Here is a 25,187-nt window from a genome sequence, read left to right as displayed (position 1 = left end):
CAACCTGATGAGTGCCCCAACACTTTGTTTACTAGCTGCTATCGGAAAGGATGCTTCGCTGCCCTGTTAGTTTGGACGCCACAATGCCCTGTACAAGCCACAACTTGCCCTAGCACCACCCTGCCACCATGAAGTGTTCTCAAGCCACAACCTGAAGGTAACTCCAATCACCTAGAAGAGTCGGTAGATCACGTTTCACAATTTTCTCACTGGATCCCCTATACTCTGAATCAATGTAAAATAGTTGTAAGAAAGATGTAGACTAAATGTTGAATCCTGGTAGCCATTGATCACTGTTCCCATAAATTGATTACTGCACAATGCTACACATCAAGCTATCACTGTTCAACTGCACATCACTATCACTGCACTCTGTATATCACTGTCACTACAAATCGCTGCACAATTGTTGGCTGTCATTGCATGTCATTGCTCATGAAAGAATAGCCATCGATGCACAACCACTGTCATCGCACACATATATCACTGCCCATCTGCTGGCTGCCACTGCACTGAGCTGCTCACGAATGAATAAGCATCAAGACTCAACATATCATGCTGCCACACTGTATCAAGTTGCAGAAGATGCTGCAATCGTCTGGCACTACTATCAAATGATGACACAAACCAAGGTGCCTCAGGTCATCCCCATGCCCTGCCTCTAATTCGCTCAAATTCTGCCCTCGGAGAGCTACCAGCATACGTGTAAACACTGTTATTGAGATAGTCAATGCCCTGGAGCCATCATCACCCACTTCAATCACTGCCCAAGAAGTCTGTCGCAAACCCACTATAACATTCTTACATAAATGCTGTCACATCAGTGCTTTCAAACTAGGCCCAAGGAGGGCTACAAGCACATGTCTTCTCACTTCTACTACTGATCACAAATCATATACTGCTGTCCATGTCCCATATCAATAAGTTGTATAACAAGGTTATTATCATTTGTCAAGAGTCATGCTAATGTGTGTTAAGTCTGTGTCAATTTACTAAATATGTCAAGTCAATAACAAGTGTAAAAGTCAATGTCAAAATAAAATTACTGTAATCTTTAGGTGAGGTCTTAAATGTCAAGATTATATGTTACATATCATAGCTAGCCAAAATAATTGCTGTCATTGTGGGTAGAATAACACAGTCAATGCATAATCATGTCATATCATTGAAGGTTGCATCACCTAGTCAAGTCACTAATAGGCATGTAAATCTAAGTATAAGATTAACCAACATCTTGTGACAGGTATATAGATCTGAGTGTAAAATCACTGTCAAGAGTCATGTCACTGTTTATGTGTCGCAGTCCATATCTCACATTTTATCACTGTTACTAAGGATTACAACTATCATAAGGTCAAGTCTGGTCAAGTCAATTCAAGTCAAATATCTTGTCAAGTGAAGGATCAAACACCAAATTAATTCAAATTAAAAGTCAAAATTTGTCATCACAGTCTTATTTGCTTGCAGACTTTTGCTACATTCATCTTTGCCACATCAAGTCAAGGGTTACTAATTCAATAGGCAACCATAAGTATTACTATAGTCACATTGCATATGAATCCATCAAACCATGGTCTTCAAATTACTGCTAAACATTATATCATTGTTTTGCAAGGTCACATAAGGTACGGTGTTCTAAGGTAATGTCACTGTTTGGTATAGTAAGTGTTACTGTCAATCAAGTCAGGTTTATATGGTGAGTCTATGTGTCGATTCAGTATGTCAAGATTGTGTCAGGTCAATATGTCAAGTCTATTCTTGAGGTCATTGTTAAGTCTAAATGTCAAGTAAATAGAGTTGTATGTCAAGTCACTATCAAGTATATATAAAACCAAATCATACAAAAGTCAATGATTGACTTAGTGCATGATACTGATACTCAAACGATGAAACTCTTACAACCATTGTCTTATGGTGAGAAACATTGTCATATATTGAGAACTGTCGTGAAGAAAGTTCAAATCACACTTTGCAGTAGGTAATAAACCTCCCTATCTTTTTTTCAAGATGCACACTTCTGAAATCAAGCCACAATACTTGTTGTCATGCCAAATATCACATCGCTGTCCTTGTCTAGCTGTTGTAGAAATGATGCTTTATCTTGATGAATCACTATGCTGTAGTAATTTATTTGCTTGTGAGGACTACTATGGATCTATTGTCTACAGCCAAGGTCCAGGAGTATTTGAAACCCAAACTGCCTATATCTTTAAACACTAATCGCTGTCCTAGAGTAGATTCTTGTTGGGAGGCCGAGGAGGGTATTAGGGCTGTGGAAACCCTAGGTAGAATGCACAAGTCTAAGTATTCAGACCTGTAGAGTATGTGCCCTAATAGGGCCTGAAATCTAAGGCACTTACTCAAGAGGTAAGGCCTCAAAAACGTACTCAAAACACTCCCTTTTATGCCAACAAACCACCCAAATCAGACAGAAATAAAGTGCCAAAAAAAATTGTTCGTTTTTACCTCAGGAAGCCGAAAAACACAGGTCTTAGATGATGCCGAGTTGCTGTTCAGGAAGTGTGGCTTGGATTGCTTTCATAAACGTTGCAAATTATCCATAGAGTTAGTTAATACAAGACCACACTTTGGAGAAGTGGTTCTGTGTTCAAGTTTGTGTATACCCTAACTGATATGATTACCAAGAACCTTTGCTGTCCTGTTATTTCTTCAGTGGTCTGAAGATTTCAGAGAGACACCAAAATAAATCGTTGAGATATAATATGTCTTGAGAGTGAATAGGTCTTCTTTTATAGAGTTGAGAGGGATCCGAAACTAAATAATCGTTGGATATGAAGGGGCTTCATGAAAATTTAATTAATTTATATCTTGTGGGATAAGTAAGAGAGTCGCTGCCTGTATGTGAGTAGATTTAAGATTAGGTTTTGTATTTTAGGAAGAGGTTCCTAATGTAAATATTGGAGTATACTTGGGCACAAAGCTTAAACGTTGGAAATAGAGGGTTTCAACAACTTGGACATTGGAGGAAAATAAGCATAGTTAAATGATAGCTTAAGTTGTAAGTGAGAAGGTTGTTTGCCTTGTGGAGGAAAGGTAAGACTATTTAATCAATGGGGGACCCTTCTTGTGAGTACATGCCTATCCTAGAAGATCATTTCTTCATGAAAGATGATGTGGAACCCTCAACCTTAGTTTTATATGCCCTTAACCAATAAAAGCATTGTTAAATTTGGACAACTAGGTCCAAACTCCATGTTCTGATGCTCAGATTAAGAGGCTAATATTTTTGTTGGATTCCTCTTTCTGAGAGGTGTAAAATCCATATAAAAATAGTCTTAATCCGATGAGCAGAACTTATATTTTGAATTTATTATTCTTAATAAATTATATGTGCAAAGGTCAGCCAGTTTTGTAATGTAGGCTCACATGCCCAACAGATGTGTCACACACCCTCATTGATGGATATATATATACAGGAAAAGTTGGAGAGAATTGGATCACAAAAACAACTCACATCTTCCTCTCTCATCCTAAAAGTACGAGCTACCTGGAGGACAAATTTCAGCCACACGTGGGAAGGACGAAGAGGATTTTTCTGCTGCTAGGGTTTCGCAGAAGTTTGACCAGCGTTGACTTTGGTCAACGCTTGGTCCAAACAAGCTGAAAACTTGTGGGAGGTTCGATTTTTGAAGGCCATACTACCTGGCACAAAAATCGAGGTCAAAAGGTTGACCGTTTTGCTGCTGCGTTGACTTTTAGCTTGGTTCCCCTGCGTTGACTTTTCAGGACAGCGTTGACTTTTGTAGAACTGACTTGGGTTGACTCATCTACTGGTTGGAGGGTTGTTGTGACACATGCTGGGCTGGCTGACCAAAGGAGACTTTGCTGGTTGAAGCATCCTGTTGACCGCCGAAACAAACACATACATTTTTCTTGTTTCTGATTTGTCTTCTGTAAGATCTGCTTATATGTTCTATCTGCATTTTGCTTATCTACTTGTATGATTGCTGTGAGAAAAGTGAAATTGCTCTTAGCATAGAACATCTACAAAACTTTACAAGCATGCCAAGTCACACCCTTGAGTTTTAGCGCAGAAACTGGGGTTACCAACTTCAAAGGTGAATATCTCTCAAACCAGGAGGAACCACGTGGCATGCCACATATCATCGGAAGCATCTTTTCAAGGAGAATCCAATGACATGGATCTCCAAGTCAAAGTCAATATTTTGACCCTTCAAAAGCCCTCGACAAAGTCGGGGTACATTCTTAGTCCAGGGAACCCAAACCCTAGGACTTGGGGTTTTCAATCATCCAACAGTATAGTTGCTATCTTGATGTAATCCGACAATTACTAAGAAGTGTTCATTAACCATTTGACATCAATGGCTGGTGTTTTTGGTCAAAGTCAAACCCAGTCAACTCCATGGGTTGACATCAATGACAACACCATCCAACAATCTCCCCCTTTGTCATTGATGGCAATACACGTACTCCTCCTACGAGTACAACTCCCCTTGACATCATGCTTCACCTCCTTCTCGAGATTTGAATCTTCTTCTCAAGTTTTTCTCTCCCCCTTTGACATCAATGGCAAAGGGTTATTTCCCCTGAGAATTTGCTTGCTTCATGTGGACTTGTTATCTGCCTGTGCTCCCCCTGACAAGAAGCCTTCTTGTAATAGTCTGTCAATGACGATCCTTGTGGACTTGTGTCTTGTATGTGCTTCCCTGGAAGAGAAACCTTCCTTTGTGCCCCTGTAATCCCTCAACTGTTCTGCTCCCCCCGAACCTGTAATGAAATTGCCATCTTGTTCAAACTATCTGTCTATCAATCATAGACTTGTGCCATATACTACTGCATAGACTCCTCCTCTTCAAATTTCAAGGAGTCGATGAGCTGAATTGTTCAGAATAGTGAGTCATCTAATGGACCATCTTGACTTGAGTCATTAATTGAAGCAACTGCTGATTCCTTACGACCTGTTACGAATCCTGAAAGCATAACTGTTGAGACCTTCTTGCCTTCTTGCTTTTCTTTCTCATCTTGTACTTGTTCATCCTATACCTGTTTTCTTTTCCAAACCTTCTTATTCTCATCGTCAAGCTTTTCATTCATGGTTGATTCCATCTTGTACCTGTAGTGACGAGCTATGTGTCCATAGTTATGACATTTGTAACATTCAATGTCATTCATAGAAGATTTCGTTTGGTGTCTGTCTCGTGATCCTGCAAACTTGCTTCTAGGGTTTTGCCGATAATAGTTGTACCTGCCAGAAACTTCACAATCCCTAGCCATATGTCCATAGTTAGCACATAAAAAGCAATAACCATTAAATAAATGTGCGTACCTGAATGGTTCATTCAGATGCAATGGTCCTTGATAATTGTACTTGTCAACAACTTTACAATCCCTGGCCATATGTCCATAGTTAGCACACGAAAAACAATAACCATTAAATAAATGAACATACCTGGAAGATTTATCATTCTTCTTTGGAGGCGATGCTGTAGTTTGTTGTTGTCCTTTTCTCTTGACTGTGTTGGTCTTGTTCTTTGGAGTTGCAACATTCTTCTTTGGCTTTTCACTTAGATCAACTTCCTTCTTAGAATCATCCTGCGAAGATGTGGAGCTTGTACCTTCATCAACTGGAGCTTTACCAACTTTAATTGCCTTCATTTTTGCTTCATCTATCTTATCTTGCAAGTGTTCTTTTTGTGATCCCTTGAGTTTGTTGATCTCATCACGGGTTGCATCAAGTTCTTCTTGCTTTTGAGCAAGATCTTCTTGAAACCATCTTTTCAAGATCTCCCTTCTTTTTTCTGCCTCCTCAACCTGTAGCTTGAGAAGAGTGGTCTTCTCTAATTCTCTATTGAGAAACTGTATATGTTCCTTCTCCTCCTCATTTTCAATCCTGAGCCTGCTTTGTTCAATTGAATATGTTTCCAATTCCTTTTGCTTTTGGTCAACTGCGAATATGTATCTTTGATCAAATTCCTTCCTTTCAATTTCTGCTTCTTGTATCTGTTGTTTGGCCCTACTAATCTCTGCAAAGGCTGTGTCAAGTTCTTGTTGCTTTTGTTGGATTTCTCTCTTGAGTTCTTGTGTTTCTGCATTCTTGACTTCTTCCAATTGAGTTCTAAGGCTGCTAATCATCTTCTTAGACTCTTCATTTTCCTTGATGAATTCTTTTGTTGTCTTCAATTCTGCTTCCAAAAGTCTTGTCTTTTCCTTTTGACTTTTGAGTTCCTTTATCACCTTGATCACTTGATTTTGAAACTTTGTCTTACTCATTTCTCCAATTTCTTCATCATAATCAAAAGGATCCGAATTTTCAGTAACATCTCGACGTGATTGCTTTGTTGAATAGAGATTATGAAGCTTTTCCCGAAGAATTTTAGCTGTTGAACATTGACAAACTTTTGTTTTCACAGAATTAGGAAGAACATTCAAAATTACATTCATGGCCTTTGAATTGTACCTATTAGCTTCATCGGTAGATGTGTTTCTAGAAACAATTGATTCTGTCATGTCCCTTCTCAAACACATTTGTAACAGGGTGTTTCCACACATTTTTGCACAATTTTGGCTAAGGGAAAGAACCCAACATTTTCGACTTAGGGACTTAGGAGGAAATTCGACTTAATTTGGTTGCTAGTGGAAGGTGGGGGCCACCCACGTGGGAATTCGAACTAGGCCATTCAAATGGTTTGGAGGGAATTCGAAGTGCTGGATGGAGGGGCCCACATGAGGCAAGGAAGGCCCACAAAGATAAAAGGAGGAGAGAGCTCTCATTTGGATTCATTCTTACACCTTGCAATCAAAATTACTTGACTGTTCGCTCTGCTATTTAGCTGAGTCAACCGACTGTTTAGCCACGAATCTCTCAAGCGGGAGATTCAACCTCTACTTTGGGGGACCATCCGTGCCCGCCCTAGAGAGGCAGTTCCATAAGTATTTCAGGAGTTCCGGGAGTGTGTACAACACTACCATTCAGCCACAACAAGGAGTGTGTATTTCTAGCTAGCTGGAGAATATGCAGGGGGAGTTTGGAGCTATCAGTGATCAAGCATTTGCCAGGAGAGTTAGAGGATTGGGAGAGCAACAAAGGGTCAACCTTTCTTGTGAGTTTTGAAGCCAACAAAGCCAGGATCCCAGCTGTTCGATTTACAGTTACCTGGGGTCTGCGCAAAGAGCCACCACTAGGCTCTTGTGGGAGTTGGAGGAAGGAATTGTAGAGTTGGAGCTGGCCGAGAGAAGTAGGAGATCACTTGGAGGGCCATTTGAGGAGGATTTCTGGAGTTGGGAGAGCAGAAATTGACAGGATTAGTCACAACCAATGTTGCACGAAGCGGGAGCGAAGCGGAAGCGCGGAGCGCGGAAGCGTCATTTTCCAAAAATCTAGGAAGCGAAGCGTCCGCGGAAGCGTCTGCTATATATATATATATTTTTATATTTTTTTGCATTTATACTCAAAACAAACATCCCAAATACCAAATTAATTGTAGAAGACATGAAACATGCATATTTTTGCATAAATCAAGATAGATATGGCATCCATGATTCCATTGTAGTTACTAGTATGTACAACAATCATCTATATTCTAGCTATTACAAACATACATCAAATTTTTAAGCATATTATAAAACATAAAACATTTAAGCATATTATAAAACATAAAACATAGAGCATATTATGATTTATCTAGCAAGTGAGCAACTGTCAACATTTGTCATGTCCAAAATTCAAATAATAATGTTTACAAAATATGTCACTTGGTCACCGCCAAGCCAAAAAGGTTCAAAATTCAAATTCACAAGTCTACAAGTCTAATGAGTAATCTATGACAAAAAGAAGTAGATTGTGAATATATCTACTAATCTCTCCTCCTTCCACCACGAATAGAACGTGATGGCGGGCCTCCACGTGGTGGCAATGAAGAAGATGGTCCCTGTGTAAGTCGTGGCACTGGAACTGATGAAGAAGAACCCCCTGCCGTTGGTGTTGAACCATGGAACCTAGAAACCAAGGGACCAGATGGGGGTGGGGGTTGTGGCATATCAACACCCGTGTCATCATCCTAGAATCGCTCAAAAAATTCATGCAAAAAAAAAAACACTAGTTAACAAAAAAATTAAAAACATGAATTAGAGAAATGCTTTATAAGGGAAAATTGGAAAATTCATACCACAATGGACATACCTGGATAAGAGAATCCTCTAATTGCTCTAGTCGCAACACTCCATCCTCCAAATTGGGCTCCTCTGGATTCTTGTCCCAAGTCAACAAGTCTTTATTAGACTTTGCATCTTCACAGTAATGGGACAACAATCGCAAGTTGTAATGAACATAAACCAAGCTCTCTGCCCGGTCTAAATTCAACCTGTTCCTTTTAACACTGTGGATGAAAGAATAAGAGCTCCAACACCTCTCTGCAGAAGAAGTGTTTACCACCTGTGATAGCACCCGCAATGCCAAACTCTGTAGAAGTGGAGTAGGCCCTCCATGCATGTTCCACCACTCAAGAGCAGAAAAATGCTCTCGATCTTCAATTGCATGCATGCTCCCAAATGGACCAGTGTTGCTCGTATAGTTGCTCACCTGTCTCCGTACCAATGCAACCTCCTCATTATCAGGGATTAATCTACTCAATGCAGCCATATATTTTTCGTGAACCTCTTTATCTTGGTGTGGTTTTTTCCTGACTCCCCCCCAGGTGCTCGTTTTGAAAGCCATGATGGATGATAGTATTTAGGTGTCAAAACATATGCTAATGCATGCAATGGAACATTTAGCATATCCCATCGTTTTTCCACCTCTTCACGAATATAATTGTACAAGGTGGTATCTCTAGGCTCAACAATGTCTTTAATCTGCCCCAACATGCTATCCATTTGCTCATACACCTCCCCAATTACTGGTCGATCTGAATCTGCAAACTTGATCATGTAATAAATTGGTTTGGTGAATTGCAAAACATATTTAACCTGTGACCAGAAGTAACTGTCAAGAACAGTGTCCTTGACTTCATTAGCACCATCTGTGTCAGTGTTAATTTCATCCCATGTTTCAGCACACACCAGATTAGTTAAAGCTTGTCTCACCCTCGCTAGCCGCCTAAAGGTGAGGTAATAACTAGCAAATCTTGTCTTTGCAATTTTAAGCAATTGCAACTTGGAGTAAGTGCCATAGAAGTAGTTTACCCTTGTATGCCCTGTGATGAATTTAATGAGCTGCTTCCCTTTCCTGTAAACCTCAGCAATCCACCCACAATCTTTGTGTTTCACAATATCATGCATCAAAAGGTTCAATGTGTGAACCAGGCACCCAGACCAAAAGATGTGTGGATGAGTACGCTCAATAATTTTTCCTGCTAACTTACAATTTGCTGCATTATCTGTGATCACTTGAACCACATTATTCGGACCAACATCTTTGATTGATTTCAATAGGAGATCTGCAATGTTTGGTGCAGTTGCACTGATGGAGGAGGAGTCGAGATGCAATAAATACTGCACCACTAGAAGAAACACCAAGAACATTTATCAAATGTTGGTTTCTAATATTTGTCCACCCATCTGATACAATGGATACCCCAGAATCCACCCACTCATGTGTAAAACGTGTCAAAGCTCTTTGAACCTTAGCTTTTTCTCTTTCTAATAACACTGTTCTAGCTTTCTCATAGTTGGGGGCCTTGTATCCTTTTGGGGCTTCATTGATGGCCTTTACCATTTCATGCCAATAGGGAGAGCGAAGCACATTGAATGGTACACCGCAAGCACAAAGAAAACGGACTATCTTTCCATCCACATCATCCCTCCCAGCAACATTAAGGAAATCCCCTATTGTTTTTCTACCTCCAGAGGTTGCAAAAGTACCATGAGGAGATGGGCAACTACCAAATTTAGAGGTTGCACTTGATTCAGAATGAGTTTTTTGTTTCTTGTTTTTTCGTTGTGCAGCCATCTCAATTTGGATGTATTTTTCTCTTTGTTCACTTGAAATGTTTGGGCAAATGGTTACCCCCACAGAACCCTTTTTTTCATCACTGTCCAGCACCCCACAAAGATGCCTCCTCAGACGGGTATATGAACCCGTATATGGTTTTCCTCCATGACAACCATGAGGGCACAAAAATTTGTAAGATCCACCACCCTTTCCCCCTTCAAGTTTGGTCACATAGTTCCACAAGGGATTTGATGTACCTTTCCCATCTTGTGCTTCAGTGTCCCCTTCAAGTTCATCCCCTTCCTCTTCAAACCCTTCCTCCTCATCATACATTGGGTCACCAAGTTCATCCCCTTCCTCTTCCCCTCTATTCCTCACCCTTGCCATCATTAAAACCAAGAGTGGAATGATACATAGAAGCCAAAAGAACACCATCTTGGAATATGGATATAGGTGGTGGACAACCTGTAAATAAAGGAGCAAGTAGAAACAATGGGAAAGAGTAGGAGAGGGAGGAGAAAAATACAATTTTTTTTTCAAAAAAACAAGGGAGTTTGGGGTTTGAACTTACCTCTTTAGCTCTTGTAGATGAAGTCCTCCAAGCTCTTGCTCCAAGCTCCTCCTCCTTCTCCTAGCTCCTCCTTCTTCACTCCTCCAAGCTCTCCTCTCTTCTCCTCTCCTTTCCTCTCTTCTCTTCTCCTCTCCTCTCTTCTCTTCTCCAACTCTCATAAACTCAAAGTGAGAAAATGAGAAGAGAATGGGGGCTTTATTCTTTTCTAAACTCACCCTAAAGTGACCCTAACCCACCCCTAACCCACCCCCTCATGCTTAGTTAAGTTAGATTTTAAATGAAATTAAAAAAAAAATTTGATATCCGCGGGTTGCGTGCGGGTTGCGCCCGGGTGGCGTGCGGGTGGCGTGCGCTTCCGGGCAGGTTGCGTGGCGCCACCTCATGCCCGAACCGCATGCCGAAGCGCGATTCCGGGGGGCCGCAACCTCATTTGGCAGGAGTCGTTTCAAAAATGCGGAAGCGCGCAACCTAAAAATCGGAATCGCGATTCCTCTGTCGATTCCGGAACGCTTCCGCACGGGTCGCGGTTCCAGGTTAGGATCCGGGGGGGGGGGGGGGCGATTCCTGCAACCCTGGTCACAACAACAAAATTCGAAATTAGAGGAGGGCCAAGCTGTGAAAGGTCAATTTTTGAAGGTTGGAACGAAGGGAAATCCTTGCTAGGTTTTTTCTGGGTTTTGGGCAAGGATCACACTCCTGATTTTATAGAATTTTCTGGGCAGATATAAGGGGTCAAACAGGGGTCCCAACTCAGCCAACAACTAGAGGAGCTAAGGGGAATTTGGGCCAAAATTCCAAGGTCAACATTTGGCGAATTCCTTTGTGGGTTTTTATGGGTTTAGGCCAAGGAGCTGAAATCTCACAATTTTCTTTGCATGGGAAGCAGTGATTCCAGCCCTTTGAAGTCAACACACAGAGCAGTTTTCTGGGACAACGCAGTTTAGTTTGGTGCAATAGTTGTAGCAGCCTTCAATTCAACATTTTCTCACGTGGGTTTTGTCAAGCTTGTCCATTGAGACAAGCCCAGGTGCACCATTCTATTTTACTGTTGTATTTTGCTCCTATAGAAGTAATAAAATGGCTTACCAGTTCACTATTTCCAGTGTTTCCATGGGTGCTTAATTTATATTTCGTTTTTCTAATTGCTGGATTGTTTGCATGCTTTGTATATCACTTACATTCCTGTTTAGGATCATTACAGATTCCCACACTCCATGTGCCTGCAAATGTACTTCCATCCTGGATTCCCATATCCTATAATTATCTCCATCAAAGTCAGGGGTTGGTACACAATGTAATGACCCATTTTCGATTTATAGGCAAAAATGTATTAGCATGTATACAATGTATGCATATGATAGCTACATATGCATACATTGCATACCTTGCACTAATATACTTATTAAATAATTACGAAAAATGTTTAAATAAATAATAAAAGGTTTGAGTACCTAAAATAATTAAGAAAGGAGATAATACCTAAAAATTGACACTTAGAATATGCATAATAAATATTTCATAAGTATAAGATTAATGAATAAAATTAATATTCTCCACCATAGTAATATTAAAATTATAAATTAATAATTATAAGATATATATAAATTCTATTTTATTCAAATATTACAATCAAAGTTTATAAAGTTAATTTTAGATTAAAAACATTATAACCATATATACGTATAATTAAAATTCAAAAAAATAAAAATCAAACATAATAATAATATCTATGATTATTAATTGTTCGTACCCTTCCAGCAACACATAATATTATGACTCCCCAAATCTAATTTGTTAAGAGCGGTGGCAGAAGGTGGTGACTACCTGGAAAAACTATTTATGCACGTAAATGGAGAACTGGAAGGGGGGAAGGGAAGACTGAAATTCTGAACTGAAGATCTGAATTCGAAGTTGAAGGATTGGAATTCAGAATTGGAGATTTGAGCAATTATTCTTGAAGCTTTTGGGCACGGGGGCGAAATTACTTTGAATTTAAAGTATTTTGGGATCTGGGTACCAAGATTGTGCCTAGTTTGGCTGGGAGGTTTTTGTCTTTTGGTAACAGGAGCAAACTGGGAAACGTCTCCAAGCTAATTTCTAGGTATTCCTCTGCACTTAATTTTCAAATTCAATGTCCGGTTAATGATAAATTTAGGGTAAATTATGGATTCTGGCATAATTGTTAGGTTAGATTTTGTATTCTGGTAACATTAACTATATGATATATATATTATGTAAAATAGGACCTCACACACAATACTTACTTTCTTCAGATTTTCTTGTATCTGTACTTTCCTTTGAAATCCTTGCACCCTGCTTCTTTGACTTTCCCATCTCCATGCTCTGAAAACTGCCTTCCAACGGTTAAGCTGTTACTGAAGGAACCAAGTTCCGATTCCAATTATTGGAAATACTGAGAGGGGGGTGAATCAATATTTCTTAGCAATTAACACTTTTTAATAATTTTCAGAGCATATGTTATTCTTCAGTTATTATTAATGTTCTTCAACAATTTTAAACAATAATCAACAATAGACAACACCATACAACAATGTAGGAAGATAAAATAGAGGACATGAATTTTTAGGTGGAAAACCCCCTCTGAGTCAAAAACCACCGAACGCTTCTTTAGTAATTGTCTTCTCCCCGTTAAAAGAAAATTGATTACATCAAGATTTCAACTACAATTGAGAGAGGTGTGAACTCCCTAATTCACAGATTACAACTTGTAGGACGCTACTAGACCCTAATATCCTGTTGCAACTAGACGGACGCCCCAACGCCCTGTAGATTAGGCCACAACTTGATGAGTGCCCCAACACTCTGTTTACCAGCTACTGTCGGAAAGGATGCTTTGCTGCCTTGTTAGTTTTTCAGCGACAACTGAATGGACGCCACAACTTGCCCTAGCACCACCTTGCCACCATGAAGTGTTCTCAGGGCACAACCTAAAGGTGACTCCAATCACCTAGAAAAGTCGGCAGATCACCTTTCACAATTTTCAAACTGGATCCCATGTACTCTGAATCAATGTAGAATAGTTGTAAGAAAGATGTAGACTAAATGTCGAATCTTGGTAGCCACTGATCACTGTTCCCATAAACTGATAACAGTACAATGCTACACATCAAGCTATCACCATTCCCTGCACATCACTGTCACTGCAATCTGTATATCACTGTCACTACAAATCACTGCACAATTGTTGGTTATCACTGCATGTCATTGCTCATGAATGAATAGTCATCAATGCACAACCACTGTCATCGCACACATAGATCACTGCACATCTATTGGCTGCCACTGCACTGAGCTTCTCATGAATGAATAAGCATCAAGACTCAATAGATCATGCTGCCACACTGTATCAAGTTGTACACGATGGTGCCACCATCTGGTACTGCTATCAAATGATGGCACAAACCAAGGTGCCTCAGGTCATCCCTATGACCTGCCTCTAATGCTCTCAAATTCTGCCCTCGGATTGCTACCAACATACGTGTAAACATTGTTATTCAGATAGTCAATGCCCTGGAGCCATCATCACCCACTTCAATCACTGCCCAAGAAGTCTGTCACAAACCCACTGTAACCTTGTTACATAAATGCTATCACACTAGTGCCTTCAAACTAGGCCCAAGGAGGGCTACAAGCATTTGTCTTCTCACTTCTACTACTGATCACAAATCATATACTGCTGTCCATGTCCCATGTCAATAAGTTGTACATCAAGGTTACTATCACTTGTCAATAGTCATGCCAATATGTGTTAAGTCTATGTGTCAATTTACTAAATGTGTCAAGTCAATAACAAGTGTATAAGTCAATGTCAAAATAAGATTACTGTAATCTATAGGCAAGGTCTTAAAGGTCAAGATTATATGTTACATGTGATAGGTAGCCAAAATAATTGATGCCATTGTGGATACAATAACACAGTCAATGCATAATCATTGTCATATCATTGAAGGTTGCATCACCTAGTTAAGTCCCTAATAGGCATGCAAATCTAAGTATAAGATTAACCAATATCTTTGTGACAGGTATATATCTGAGTATAAAATCACTGTCAAGAGTCATGTCACTGTTTATGTGTCACAGTCCATATCTCAAATTTTATCACTGTTACTAAGGATTACAACTATCATAAGGTCAAGTGAAGTCAAGTCAAATCTCTTGTCAAGTTAAGGATCAAACACCAAATTAATTCAAATCAAAAGTCAATACTGTCATCACATTCTTATTTCGTTGCAGACTTCTGCTGCATTCATCTTTGCCACATCAAGTCAAGGATTACTAATTCAATAGGCAACGATAAGTATTACTATAGTCACGTTGCCATATGAATCCATCAAACCATAGTCACATGTATAGGGAATACCTGCAGGTCTTCAAATTACTGTTAAACATTATATCATTGTTTTGCAAGGTCACATAAGGTACGGTGTTCTAAGGTCATGTCACTGTTTGGTATAATAAGTGTTACTGTCAATCAAGTCAGGTTTATATGTTGAGTCTATGTGTCAATTCAGTATGTCAAGACCGTGTCAGGTCAATATGTCAAGTCTATTCTTGAGGTCATTGTTAAGTCTAAATGTCAAGTCAATACAATTGTATGTCAAGTCACTATCAAGTATATATAAAACCAAATCATACAAAAGTCAATGATTGGCTTAGTGCATGATACTAATACTCAAACGATGAACCTCTTACAACCACTGCCTTATGGTGAGAAACATTGTCATATATTGACAATTGTCCGTGAAGAAAGTGTGATAATAAACCTCCCTATATTTTTTTCAAGATGCACACTTCTGAAATCAAGCCACAATACTTGTTGTCATGCCAAATATCACATCGCTGTCCGTGTCTAGCTGTATTAGAAATGATGCTTTATTTTGATGAATCACTATGTTGTAGTAATTTATTTGCTTGTGAGGACTACAATAGATCTATTGTCTAAAGCCAAGGTCCAGGATGATTTGAAACTCAAACTGCCTATACCTTTAAACACTAATCACTGTCTTGGAGTAGATTCTTGTTGGGAGGCTGAGGAGGGTATTAGGCTTGCGGAAATCCTAGGTTGAATGCACAAGCCTAAGTATTCAGACTTGTAGAGTACGTGCCCTAATAGGGCTGGAAATCTAAGGCACTTAGTCAGGAGATAATGCCTCAAAAACGTACTCAAAACACTCCTTTTTTATGCCAACAAACCACCCAAATAAGACAGAAATAAAGTGCCAAAAAAAACTTTTCTTGCTTACCTCAGGAGCCGAAAAACACAGGTCTTAGATGATGCTGAGTTGTTGTTCAGGAAGTGTGGCTTGGATTGTGTTCATAAACATTGCAAATCATCCATAGAGTTAGTTAATACAAGACCGCTCTTTGGAGAAGTGGTTCTGTGTTCAAGTTTGTGTATGCCCTAATTGATATGATTACCAAAAACCTTCGTTGTCCTGTGATTTCTTCAGTGGTCCGAAGATTTCAGAGAGACCAAAATAAATTGTTGAGATATAATATGTCTTGAGAGTGAATAGATCTTCTTTTATAGAGTTGAGAGGGGTTCCAAACTAAATAATCATTGGCTTTGAAGGGTCTTCATAAAAATTTAATTAATTTATATCTTGTGAGATAAGTAAGAGAGCCACTGCCTGTATGTGAGTAGATTTAAGATTAGGTTTTGTATTTTAGGAAGAGGTTCCTAATGTAAATATTGGAGTATAACTAGGCACAAAGCTTAAACATTGGAAATAGAGGGTTTCAACAAGTTAGACGTTGGAGGAAAATAAGCATAATTAAATGATAGCTTAAGTCGTAAGTGAGAACTTTGTTAGCCTTATGGAGGAAAAGTAAGACTATTTAATTAATGGGGGGCCCTTCTTGTGAGTACATGCCTATCCTGGAAGATCATTTCTTCATGAAAGATGATGTGGAACCCTCAACCTTAGTTTTATATGCCCTTAACCAATAAGAGTATGCCAAGTCACACCCCTTGAGTTTTTAGCCCAAAAACTGGGGTTACCAACTTCAAAGGTGAATATCTCTCAAACCAAGAGGAACCAAGTTGCTTGCCACATATCACTGGAAACATCTTTTCGAGGAGAATCCAATGACATGGATCTCCTAGTCAAACTCAATATTTTGACCCTTCAAAAATCCTCAACAAAGTCGGGGTACATCCTTAGTCCAGGGAACCCAAACCTTAGGACTTGGGGTTTTCAATCATTCAACAGTATAACTGCTATCTTGGTGTAATCCGACAATTACTAAGAAGCCTTCATTAACCATTTGACATCAATGACTGGTGCTTTTGGTCAAAGTCAAACCCAGTCACCTCCATGGGTTGACATCAATGACAACACCATCCAACAATAGTCTTTAAACATGTTAAATGCTTGGCTTTTATTTTTCAAAAAATAAATCCATGTCTTGCGAGAAGAATCATCCACAAAGATTATATAAGACAAGTAGCCACCAAGAGAAGTTACAAGCATAGGTCCACATAAGTCAGAATGTACAAGGTGAAGTACTTGACTGGTTCTGCTTTTGCTCGAAGGAAATGGTCCCTTTACTTGCTTTCCACTTGCGCACCTTTGGCAAACTCCATCATGATCTTGTCTAATCTCCGGCATTCTAGAAACCATATTTCTCACATGAGGTAATGCTTTATAGTGCGAATGAGTGAACCTTCGGTGCCGAAGTTCAATTTGATGATTGGTGTCATGGACCAATGCATGAATTGGTCTTCCATTGACTTTGTACAGATCTTCACATCTTGATCCCAGAGTGAAGGTATCTCTCATGCTAGATCTCATCGGCCAAGTGAGAACTTTACCATTTATGAAAGCAACTTTCATTCCCTTATCTTCTAAAGCAGATATGGATACAAGATTCTTTTTCAAACCAGGTACATACAAAACTTCTTGAAGTGAAATAGTTTTACCTTGATCCAGATGGAAAGAAACAAAACCAGATCCCTTTATAGGATATGTAGAGTTGTCTCCAAGAATGATTTTCAAATCTGTCTCCCTCTCAACCAGATTTGAGAGCACTTCTTTATAACCAGTAAAGTGCCTTGAGGCACCACTATCAACCAACCAACTGTCACAAGAATCTGCAGGAGAGGAACTAGAAAGAGCAAAGACAAGAAATTATCTTGATTGTGTTTCAGCTGCATTGTTGTCATTACCTTGGGTCCTTGAAGAACGATAGCTTTCTTTATGACCAGAAGGAACTTCCCTTCTTCTTCTATAATCAAATTTGTTGGTACAGTTGTTGTAGTTGGATCTCGATGCTTTTTTGTTTTCTGGATAGTCATGGGCATAGTGACCATGTTTATGGCAATTGTAGCATTGAACTTTTGATAAGTCTCTGTTCCATTTGAAGGAACTGTTGGTTGGGGAGTAGGCTTTCTCGAACAGTGACAACCTCTTCTTCCTTTCTTCTTCTTGCCTTCGACAACAAAGGCATGAGGTTCTCCCTCCTCATGCTTGGGAATTCTTCCTCTGGAAATCATTCAGGCCTCTTCTTGACTACACTTTCCCAAGAGCTCATCAAATGTAGGAAACTTGTCATTGTTGCTGATGGTGGTAATAAAAGTTTCCCAAGATGGAGAAAGACCTCCAAGTGTAATTAGCACAAACTCCTTATTAAATACAATTTCACCAACTGTAGACAATTGATCTTTAATTTTAGAGATCCTCATGAAGTATGCTTGAATGGTCTCTCCTCTGTTCATCTTAATATCCTTGAGTTGATTCTTCAAAGCAAGAATTTGGCTCAAGTTATTCACTTGATACATTCCAATCAACTTATCATACATTTCTTTGGATTTCTTCAAGTTGGAGACATAGGTGATGAGATGGTCTCCAAGAGAATCAAGGATAATCTTTTTAGCCTTGACTTCTCCTTTCTTGTATCTAGCCTTGATAGCAACATTAGAGTTTTCTGCTAGTTTTGCTACCTCTCCTTCAACATACTCAAGTACATCATGTTCCTCAAGAGTAATATCCAATCTAGCCTTCCAAGGGAAGAAATTTGAAGCATCAATTAACTTCTCTTTATTCTTGAAGTAAGAAGACATCTTGATCAAGTCAAATAAATTTCAACAAGAAGTAGGAGTAGTAGGTAATATTTCAGTAGCAAATAAGAAGGGACAACAAATGATATTTCAGCAGAAAATGAGCAGCAAATAGAAGGGACAACAAGAGATATTTCAACAGAAAATGAGCTTCAAATAGAAGGGACAATGAGAGATACTTCAACAGAAAATGAGCTAGGGCAGCAAGTGATATTTCTGCAGAAAATGAGAAGAGAGAAACTCTTGACTTCTTGGACTTGTCTTCACCAAAGTTCTGATATCATGTTGAATTTTGATATTTTATGCTGTAACAATTACTTAAAAACATGAAACTCCTTCAAGCTGCAATATCAGTTAAACAGTTGTAGATAGAACATAGACAACCAAGAAACAATGAGACATAGAGAATTTAGGTCAAATGACCAGGGAAAAACCCACAAGGGGAAAACTCAACCAAATTCTTCTTCTATTAGAAATCAATTGTTCAAGAGGGAAACAAAATACAATGAGAGAATGAAGAAGTTCACCAAAATCTGAAGAAGATCTTTGATAGTAGCAGCGGATGCAAACTTTGAATCACTTTGGCTCACCAAGTTCTGCTCTCACTCTCTCAATCCTTCTCTAGTCTCTCCAACTCTCTCTTTCACAAGTTCGAAGTCTCCTTTCACAATTCACAAGTGAGTAAGAGTGAGGATGAGATACACATATATATAGGAGGAGCAAGGAGTTTGAGCCATGAAGGAGGAGTAACTCGCATGCCTTGAGGGAGAGTTACATATGCCATTTAGGGAGGTACACATACCTTTGCAACTCATGCCATACATGAGGTACACTTGTCTTTGTAACTCATGCCATAAAGAGTATGCATGCCTTAGAGGAGAGACTGTAACATATGCGTTGAAGAGTGCATAAGAGGAATCTTTTATGACGAGTCTTTAATGTGTGTAAGAGGAGTGCTATGACGACTCTTTAATGTGTGTAAGAGAGAGTAAGAGGAGTGTAACGAATCCATTAAGAGAGAGAGAGGGGTACAAGTGCCATCGAGGAGAAAGATAGGTGTGAAGTGGCATGATTGAGTGCCAAGAAGGAAAGGTGTTAATTTTAGGTATGTTCTATGCTTAGAGCAATTTATTTCAATTTTCACAGTTAGCTCAATATCTTTTCCAGAGTAGCAACCACATCAGCATTAAAGTAAACTGCAGATAGAACATAAACATAAATCGTAGAAGACAAGCCAAGACAAGAGGACACAAGATGTGGCGCTAGCCAGGGACAAACCCCAATGTGGGGAAACCCTTGATCAATTCTTCTTATATGTTCTTCAATAGTTCAGCAGAGAGAGAGAGAGAGAGTACATTTACAATAGAAGTCAACACTTTGACTTATCTAGATAAGAGCATAGATCATCTCTAAGAAGATGATACATGAGATTAGTTGAAGACATGCTGCTTCAACTGATGCTCCAAGGTGACTCCTTCACCTATCATTGTGGTGCATCTCGTTATCATGCTGCACCTCATCGTGCTATACCATGCTACACCTTATGCTGCACTGTTGTCCCATGTGCCATTGTTGAACCATGTTGTGATACGACATGTCTCATGTGCTTGCCACAACTATCCATGTTGTCCATGCTTGCCATGCTGCACCATGCTTGCCATGTTGCACCATGATGCACAATGTCATTGTTGTCCCATTGTGCCACTGCTGCACAATGTCATTGCTGTCCCATTGTGCCACTGCCTCATCATTGTGCTGTCCCATTGAACATTGTGGCACAATATCATTGCTGCTAGTACTGCTGTCCCATCACGGCTTGTTATCCCAGCAACCCAACATTGCTGCTGTCCCAACATACTTACGCTGCTCTAAATATGTATGTACCATTGCCTAGCTGTCCTAGTTTTACTGCTGTAACAGCTATACCTAACAATCATGCCCAAAACACTGTTGTTCTGGGCATATGGCAGCCCTTAACACTTCCTTCAGCTCACAGTTCTAGGGTCCTTGACTGCAACAATCTTGGACTGGTTAGGGTACTTCCAACAACCCTTCAATCTGCCCAGAAGTGCCCTCCTTTACTGCGGCTTCCCTTCTAAGAGAGGAGGAGACCCTATACTGCATTTTCTGGGCCGTCTCCTCTTGACTGCGACAGCCCAACACTCTTCCAAATGATCCTAAAACAATCCTTATTGCTGCGGCATAAGGCCTGTGGTTAGGGCACACCTGGACAGTGACTAGGGCACAAACTGAACTGCGGATTTAGCCTCATACATCAACGTTTAGGGCTGTCTTCCACGTATAATTAGGCCTCATCCTTGGCTGTGGCTAGGGCACGTTGAGGCCTCCTTTATACATCATTCATCTGCATCTATAGTGCTGCGTTAGTCCTTCTATTCTCTGCGGCTAGGGCACAACATGACCCTCCTTTCTCTACAGTTAGATGTCTTTTCCTAGGACAATGTTTAGGGCTTTTAAGGACAACTACTTAGGGTCTCTTCTAGACCTGCGTTTAGGGAAGTTAGAACTTCTCCTTGCTGTGCTATAGAAGTCTCCTCCATGACTGCGTTAAGGCTTCTTCATTGACTGCATTAGGGCTTCTTCATTAGGGCAGCGTAGAGCCTAGGGCACTCCCTCTAGATCTCTCCTTCATCAAAACCCAAAATAGAATGAAGAGAGAGATCACAAGAGTGTGAGTGTGTCAAAATGACTTGAAGGCCACCTCTATTTATACTAAAATGTTGAGCACAAGTGGGGGTAGTTTGGTTGCTGGCCGACCTTGTCGAATTGTCTTATAACACAAATAAATTCATAACTCCATGAATACTTATCGGAATCGGATGATCTTTAGATCAATCCTACACCTCTCAATGAGAGGAATCCAAGAAAAATATCAGCTGCCATAAAAAAGATGACCCACTTGGAATTTGGCCCTAATTGCCAATTTTAACAAAAGGTGACATGTAATTCCCTTTTAATAATAATATTATAGTATCGTAAGGATAAATATAATAATAATATTGATGATTGAGTAAAAATTGAGCAATTATGATTGATTAAGGATAAGCTAAGTTATTTTCCATCATCTATACTTGATTACAAATTGAAGCAAGGTGATTTACTATTTTGGAAAGTCATGCTTGAAATGATAGACATGACTTTCTATTTTTAAAAAGTCACTCTAGAATAGTTAGAAATGAGATTTTATTCAAGGAAATTCATCCCTCAGCTGCCCATTTTCAACAAGTAATGAATTGGAAACACATGCACAATTTGGCTTGGAAAGTATGTAGAAATCAATTGGTTGTTTTCCCAAGGTCTAGCAAAACAAATGGTTGCAGTTAGGCTGGCCAATTCACTATTAAGTTTAGCTTCATCCTCTTAGAATCCTCAACAAAACCTTAATAGCATTAAATTGAAATTTTGATATCATGTGGTGGGTGTCAAAATGACATAGGTTCTCAGAAGTCCAAGCCTATTAAATGTTTACACTATCTACTGGGTGCATATTCTTTATGCAATTTGTTGGTAATTTAATTAGACATTGTTGTATTAATAACTTTTAATTTTGGCCAAACGTCAAATCATTTAGATGTAGAAATGTACCAATTTAAAATTTTATATCAAAACGGATGCAGCCCAGGTTGATCTATGCTTGTAAGTTTGAATCTATGTTGGTCAATTTGGAGTGTTAAGGTTGTTTGGAACTTATAAAACATCAAATGTTACAGGAAATTACAAGACGTTTACATTAAACTTGAAAGTAATTAACTTCATTCAACATATTTACATTTTTATATTTAATCTCGAACAAAATATTTCTGACTACACATGTTATAGATATTGTCTTTGAACATTAAATTAAGTTGTTGGGTCCTTTTATTCATGTTCTTTTTGTTTTCATGATCCAATTTTCTGAATTCATATTTACAGCATTAGAGCAATGTGTGGATGTGACTCACAAAACAATTGCGTCCATGGCTCTGATTCACATCAATCTGCTGCTCGAGAGACTGCATTTTTCTTTGGAAACCATAAATCAGGTGAGCTTTTCTCTAGCATCTATGCATTTAGATATGTTCTAAAACGTATGTTAAAATGTAGATTTTCATATGATTAATTGCCTTGCAAATGTTTATTTCCCTGCTACAGCAATATTTTGAGCGTTGCTTTAAAAGTTCAAAATTCTGTGATGCCTAAAAGTTACGAAAAAAAATCATATATTTGGAAAACATTTGGGGACTGCAAAGTGAATGCATTACATTTATATAAAAAGAAAGCAGCGTTTACAAGGCTGATTTACTGTAATAAAGTGGCTCACAAAAGGCTTTGGCAAATAATGTTCCAATTAACTATAATTAGTTGAAAATTGGTGCTTATTGTCTTCCAAAAATGAATTGATGAAGACTCATAAAGCATTCATTTTTCAAATTAAGACTCATAATTGAATGCAATGAATACGTTGCAACCATAATGTGCTGCTTTATCATAATTAGCTCAAAATTGGTGTTTATTACTTTCCAAAAATGAATTGAACAAGAAGACTCATAAAGCCTTCATTAGAAAAAATAAGAAATCAGACTTAAATGCAATGAATATATTGTAATTAAAGTAGTTAGGCTTGGACTTGGTTCGGATTTGGAGGTCTTGTAGTTGATTCATACTTTGCACTTCAACTTGGACTCTGTTACCACACAATCTAGCAGGGGCCCTAGAAGGGGTACCCATTGGACAAATGCTAGACCAAATGGAAACAATGGAACAAGGACCGATTGTTACCTCAGTCAATGTCCCTTGCTCTTTACGGACTTTCACCGATGGGAGGAGACCTAATATGAGGGAAATCACTAGAAGGGATAACTCAATGATAATGGACAATGTGATTTTCAAAACCATTCAAAGGAGAGGCTCAAATAATAGGTTTGGTTGCTTCAAGAGCAAGATAAGGGCTCTCCAAGAAAGGCTTAAAGGGAGACATAGGCCTAGGGAATAGGGATATTCTCTTATGAGGGTATCCTAGACCTAAGACTTTCTAAGAAACAAGGTTCCTCAAGTGGCCTTGTGAGGTAAAGAATAATGAAAATATGGGACCACAAAGGAGCGTTGGCGAGATCCAAGCTTGACCTAGGGTTTGAATGATCCTTAAAAGAGTGTCTAGGTAAAACAAGGATAGGGAAAGGTCACAAGAACAATAAAAAACAATAAAATTCCATTGAGTTTTTGAGTAAGTAGACCTTCAAGATTGCCACTAACCAAAGAAGACCTAATCCAACCAATTTTGGAGCTAGGGCTTGGTATTTCTCACAAACCGACCGTGGGATAGGCTTCAAATTTGGAAGGCTAGTAGAAGACACCCCAACGCAGTTCCTCACCAACTCGCTCTTCAAGAGGATGGCTCAAATGGAATTTGCTTGATGCCCTAGCTAGGCCGTCTAGGGTTAGGGCCAAAATTTTTGGAAGGAGGTAAAGATAAGTTTTAGGGTGATCACCAAGGACAAAGATCAGTGCCTAGCTAATTGGGATGAATGGAGTCAAGATAAGTCTGATTTTTGAGATTTTTGCCCTACCAAGGAGTCCTTGCAGCGTCGCTAGCCTAGAGAGGCACTAGTTAGGTCACAAAAGGAATTTATACTTCGCTTTGCAAAATTTGATGGAGTTTCAAGGTGAAAAGTGCACAACCCACCCTTAGGAATATTCGTTCTTCTTGCCAAGATGAATAACATATGCAATGAGCCAAGATTTCAAGTGTTTCATGAATTCACATTAATTATTAGGGCACAAGTAAAATCATGACAAAATTCCATACATTAGACATGAATCATTAAGAAATTTGCATGAAAAGAGCACTTACATGACAAAAAGAGTATATCCATCCATCACATTTGCAAACATGAAGCTCCAAGATAAGATAACAATAACCCAAACATCAAAATGCATCAAGAATACTCCAATTTGTCCATCAATTGTAGGTCCAAAATATTTTCTCAAGAGAGATACAAATCCATGTGATGATGAATGTTACAATGAGGCTCTGTTGTATTTATATGAGCCTTTGAGGAATTCAAATGGCTTAATTTAGCCTAATGATGCCCCTATAATAGAATAATGTCCAAAATAACATCAGTTTGGTGACAAGCCCACCAAATAGCTCCAAAGATGAATAATAAGACTCTCAAGAGGGCTGAAAATGATAGAACAATTGCTAATAGGGCCGTTGGAAGGCCAAATCAAGTCCCTCGTGTGCCATAATGAATAAAAGGGCTCCAATAACAATGATGAAGGGGGTGGCCCCTTAATCCCCAAGCAAATAACATGTGGTGCTCCCAAGTGGCTATGGGGGCGCAAAGGATGGGTTTCCAATTGAATCAAGCAAGCTCGTGCTCCATCTGTAAGGGTTGGAACAATGATGCAAGCCCTCCCATGTCTCCTTAGGTGAGGCAAAACCCCATTTGAGCCCTAGATCAACTGGCAAGTGTGTGGTGCAAGTGTGTAGCTGGCTAGGCAATGTGGTCTAAGTGCATCATCATCATTGAATAACTGGGACACGAGCAAGCAATAGTTGGTGCGGAAGGATCCCATGGTGTGGTTATCTGCTCTCTATTATAGTGGAGGCCCATGGCTTTCAA

General features: G+C 39.2%; 2 protein-coding genes across 2 annotated transcripts in view; one reads left to right on the top strand and one right to left on the bottom strand.

Annotated features, from left to right (window-relative positions):
* LOC149168702 (Nucleoside diphosphate kinase family protein) overlaps nt 1-25,187 on the top strand; it is a 114,007-nt gene that overhangs the window by 55,581 nt on the left and 33,239 nt on the right. Inside the window, exon 4 of the mRNA XM_089428382.1 lies at nt 22,495-22,604. Coding sequence (XP_089284508.1) covers nt 22,495-22,604 — 110 coding nt within the window. The remainder of the gene's footprint in view (nt 1-22,494; nt 22,605-25,187) is intronic.
* On the bottom strand, nt 7,687-8,511 carry LOC149168703 (uncharacterized). The gene is made up of 2 exons (XM_089426954.1): nt 8,162-8,511; nt 7,687-8,039 (listed from the first exon to the last, which is right to left on the bottom strand). The coding sequence occupies exons 1-2, from the start codon at nt 8,468-8,470 to the stop codon at nt 7,836-7,838; spliced, it is 513 nt and encodes a 170-aa protein (XP_089283080.1). The 5' UTR covers nt 8,471-8,511; the 3' UTR covers nt 7,687-7,835.

The sequence above is a fragment of the Pinus tabuliformis genome, chromosome 4_2, assembly GCF_031772625.1.
Source record: "Pinus tabuliformis cultivar Carrire ecotype Pingquan chromosome 4_2, CPIR1, whole genome shotgun sequence".
Classification (NCBI taxonomy): domain Eukaryota; kingdom Viridiplantae; phylum Streptophyta; class Pinopsida; order Pinales; family Pinaceae; genus Pinus; species Pinus tabuliformis.
This window is presented reverse-complemented; position numbering and strand designations above follow the sequence as displayed.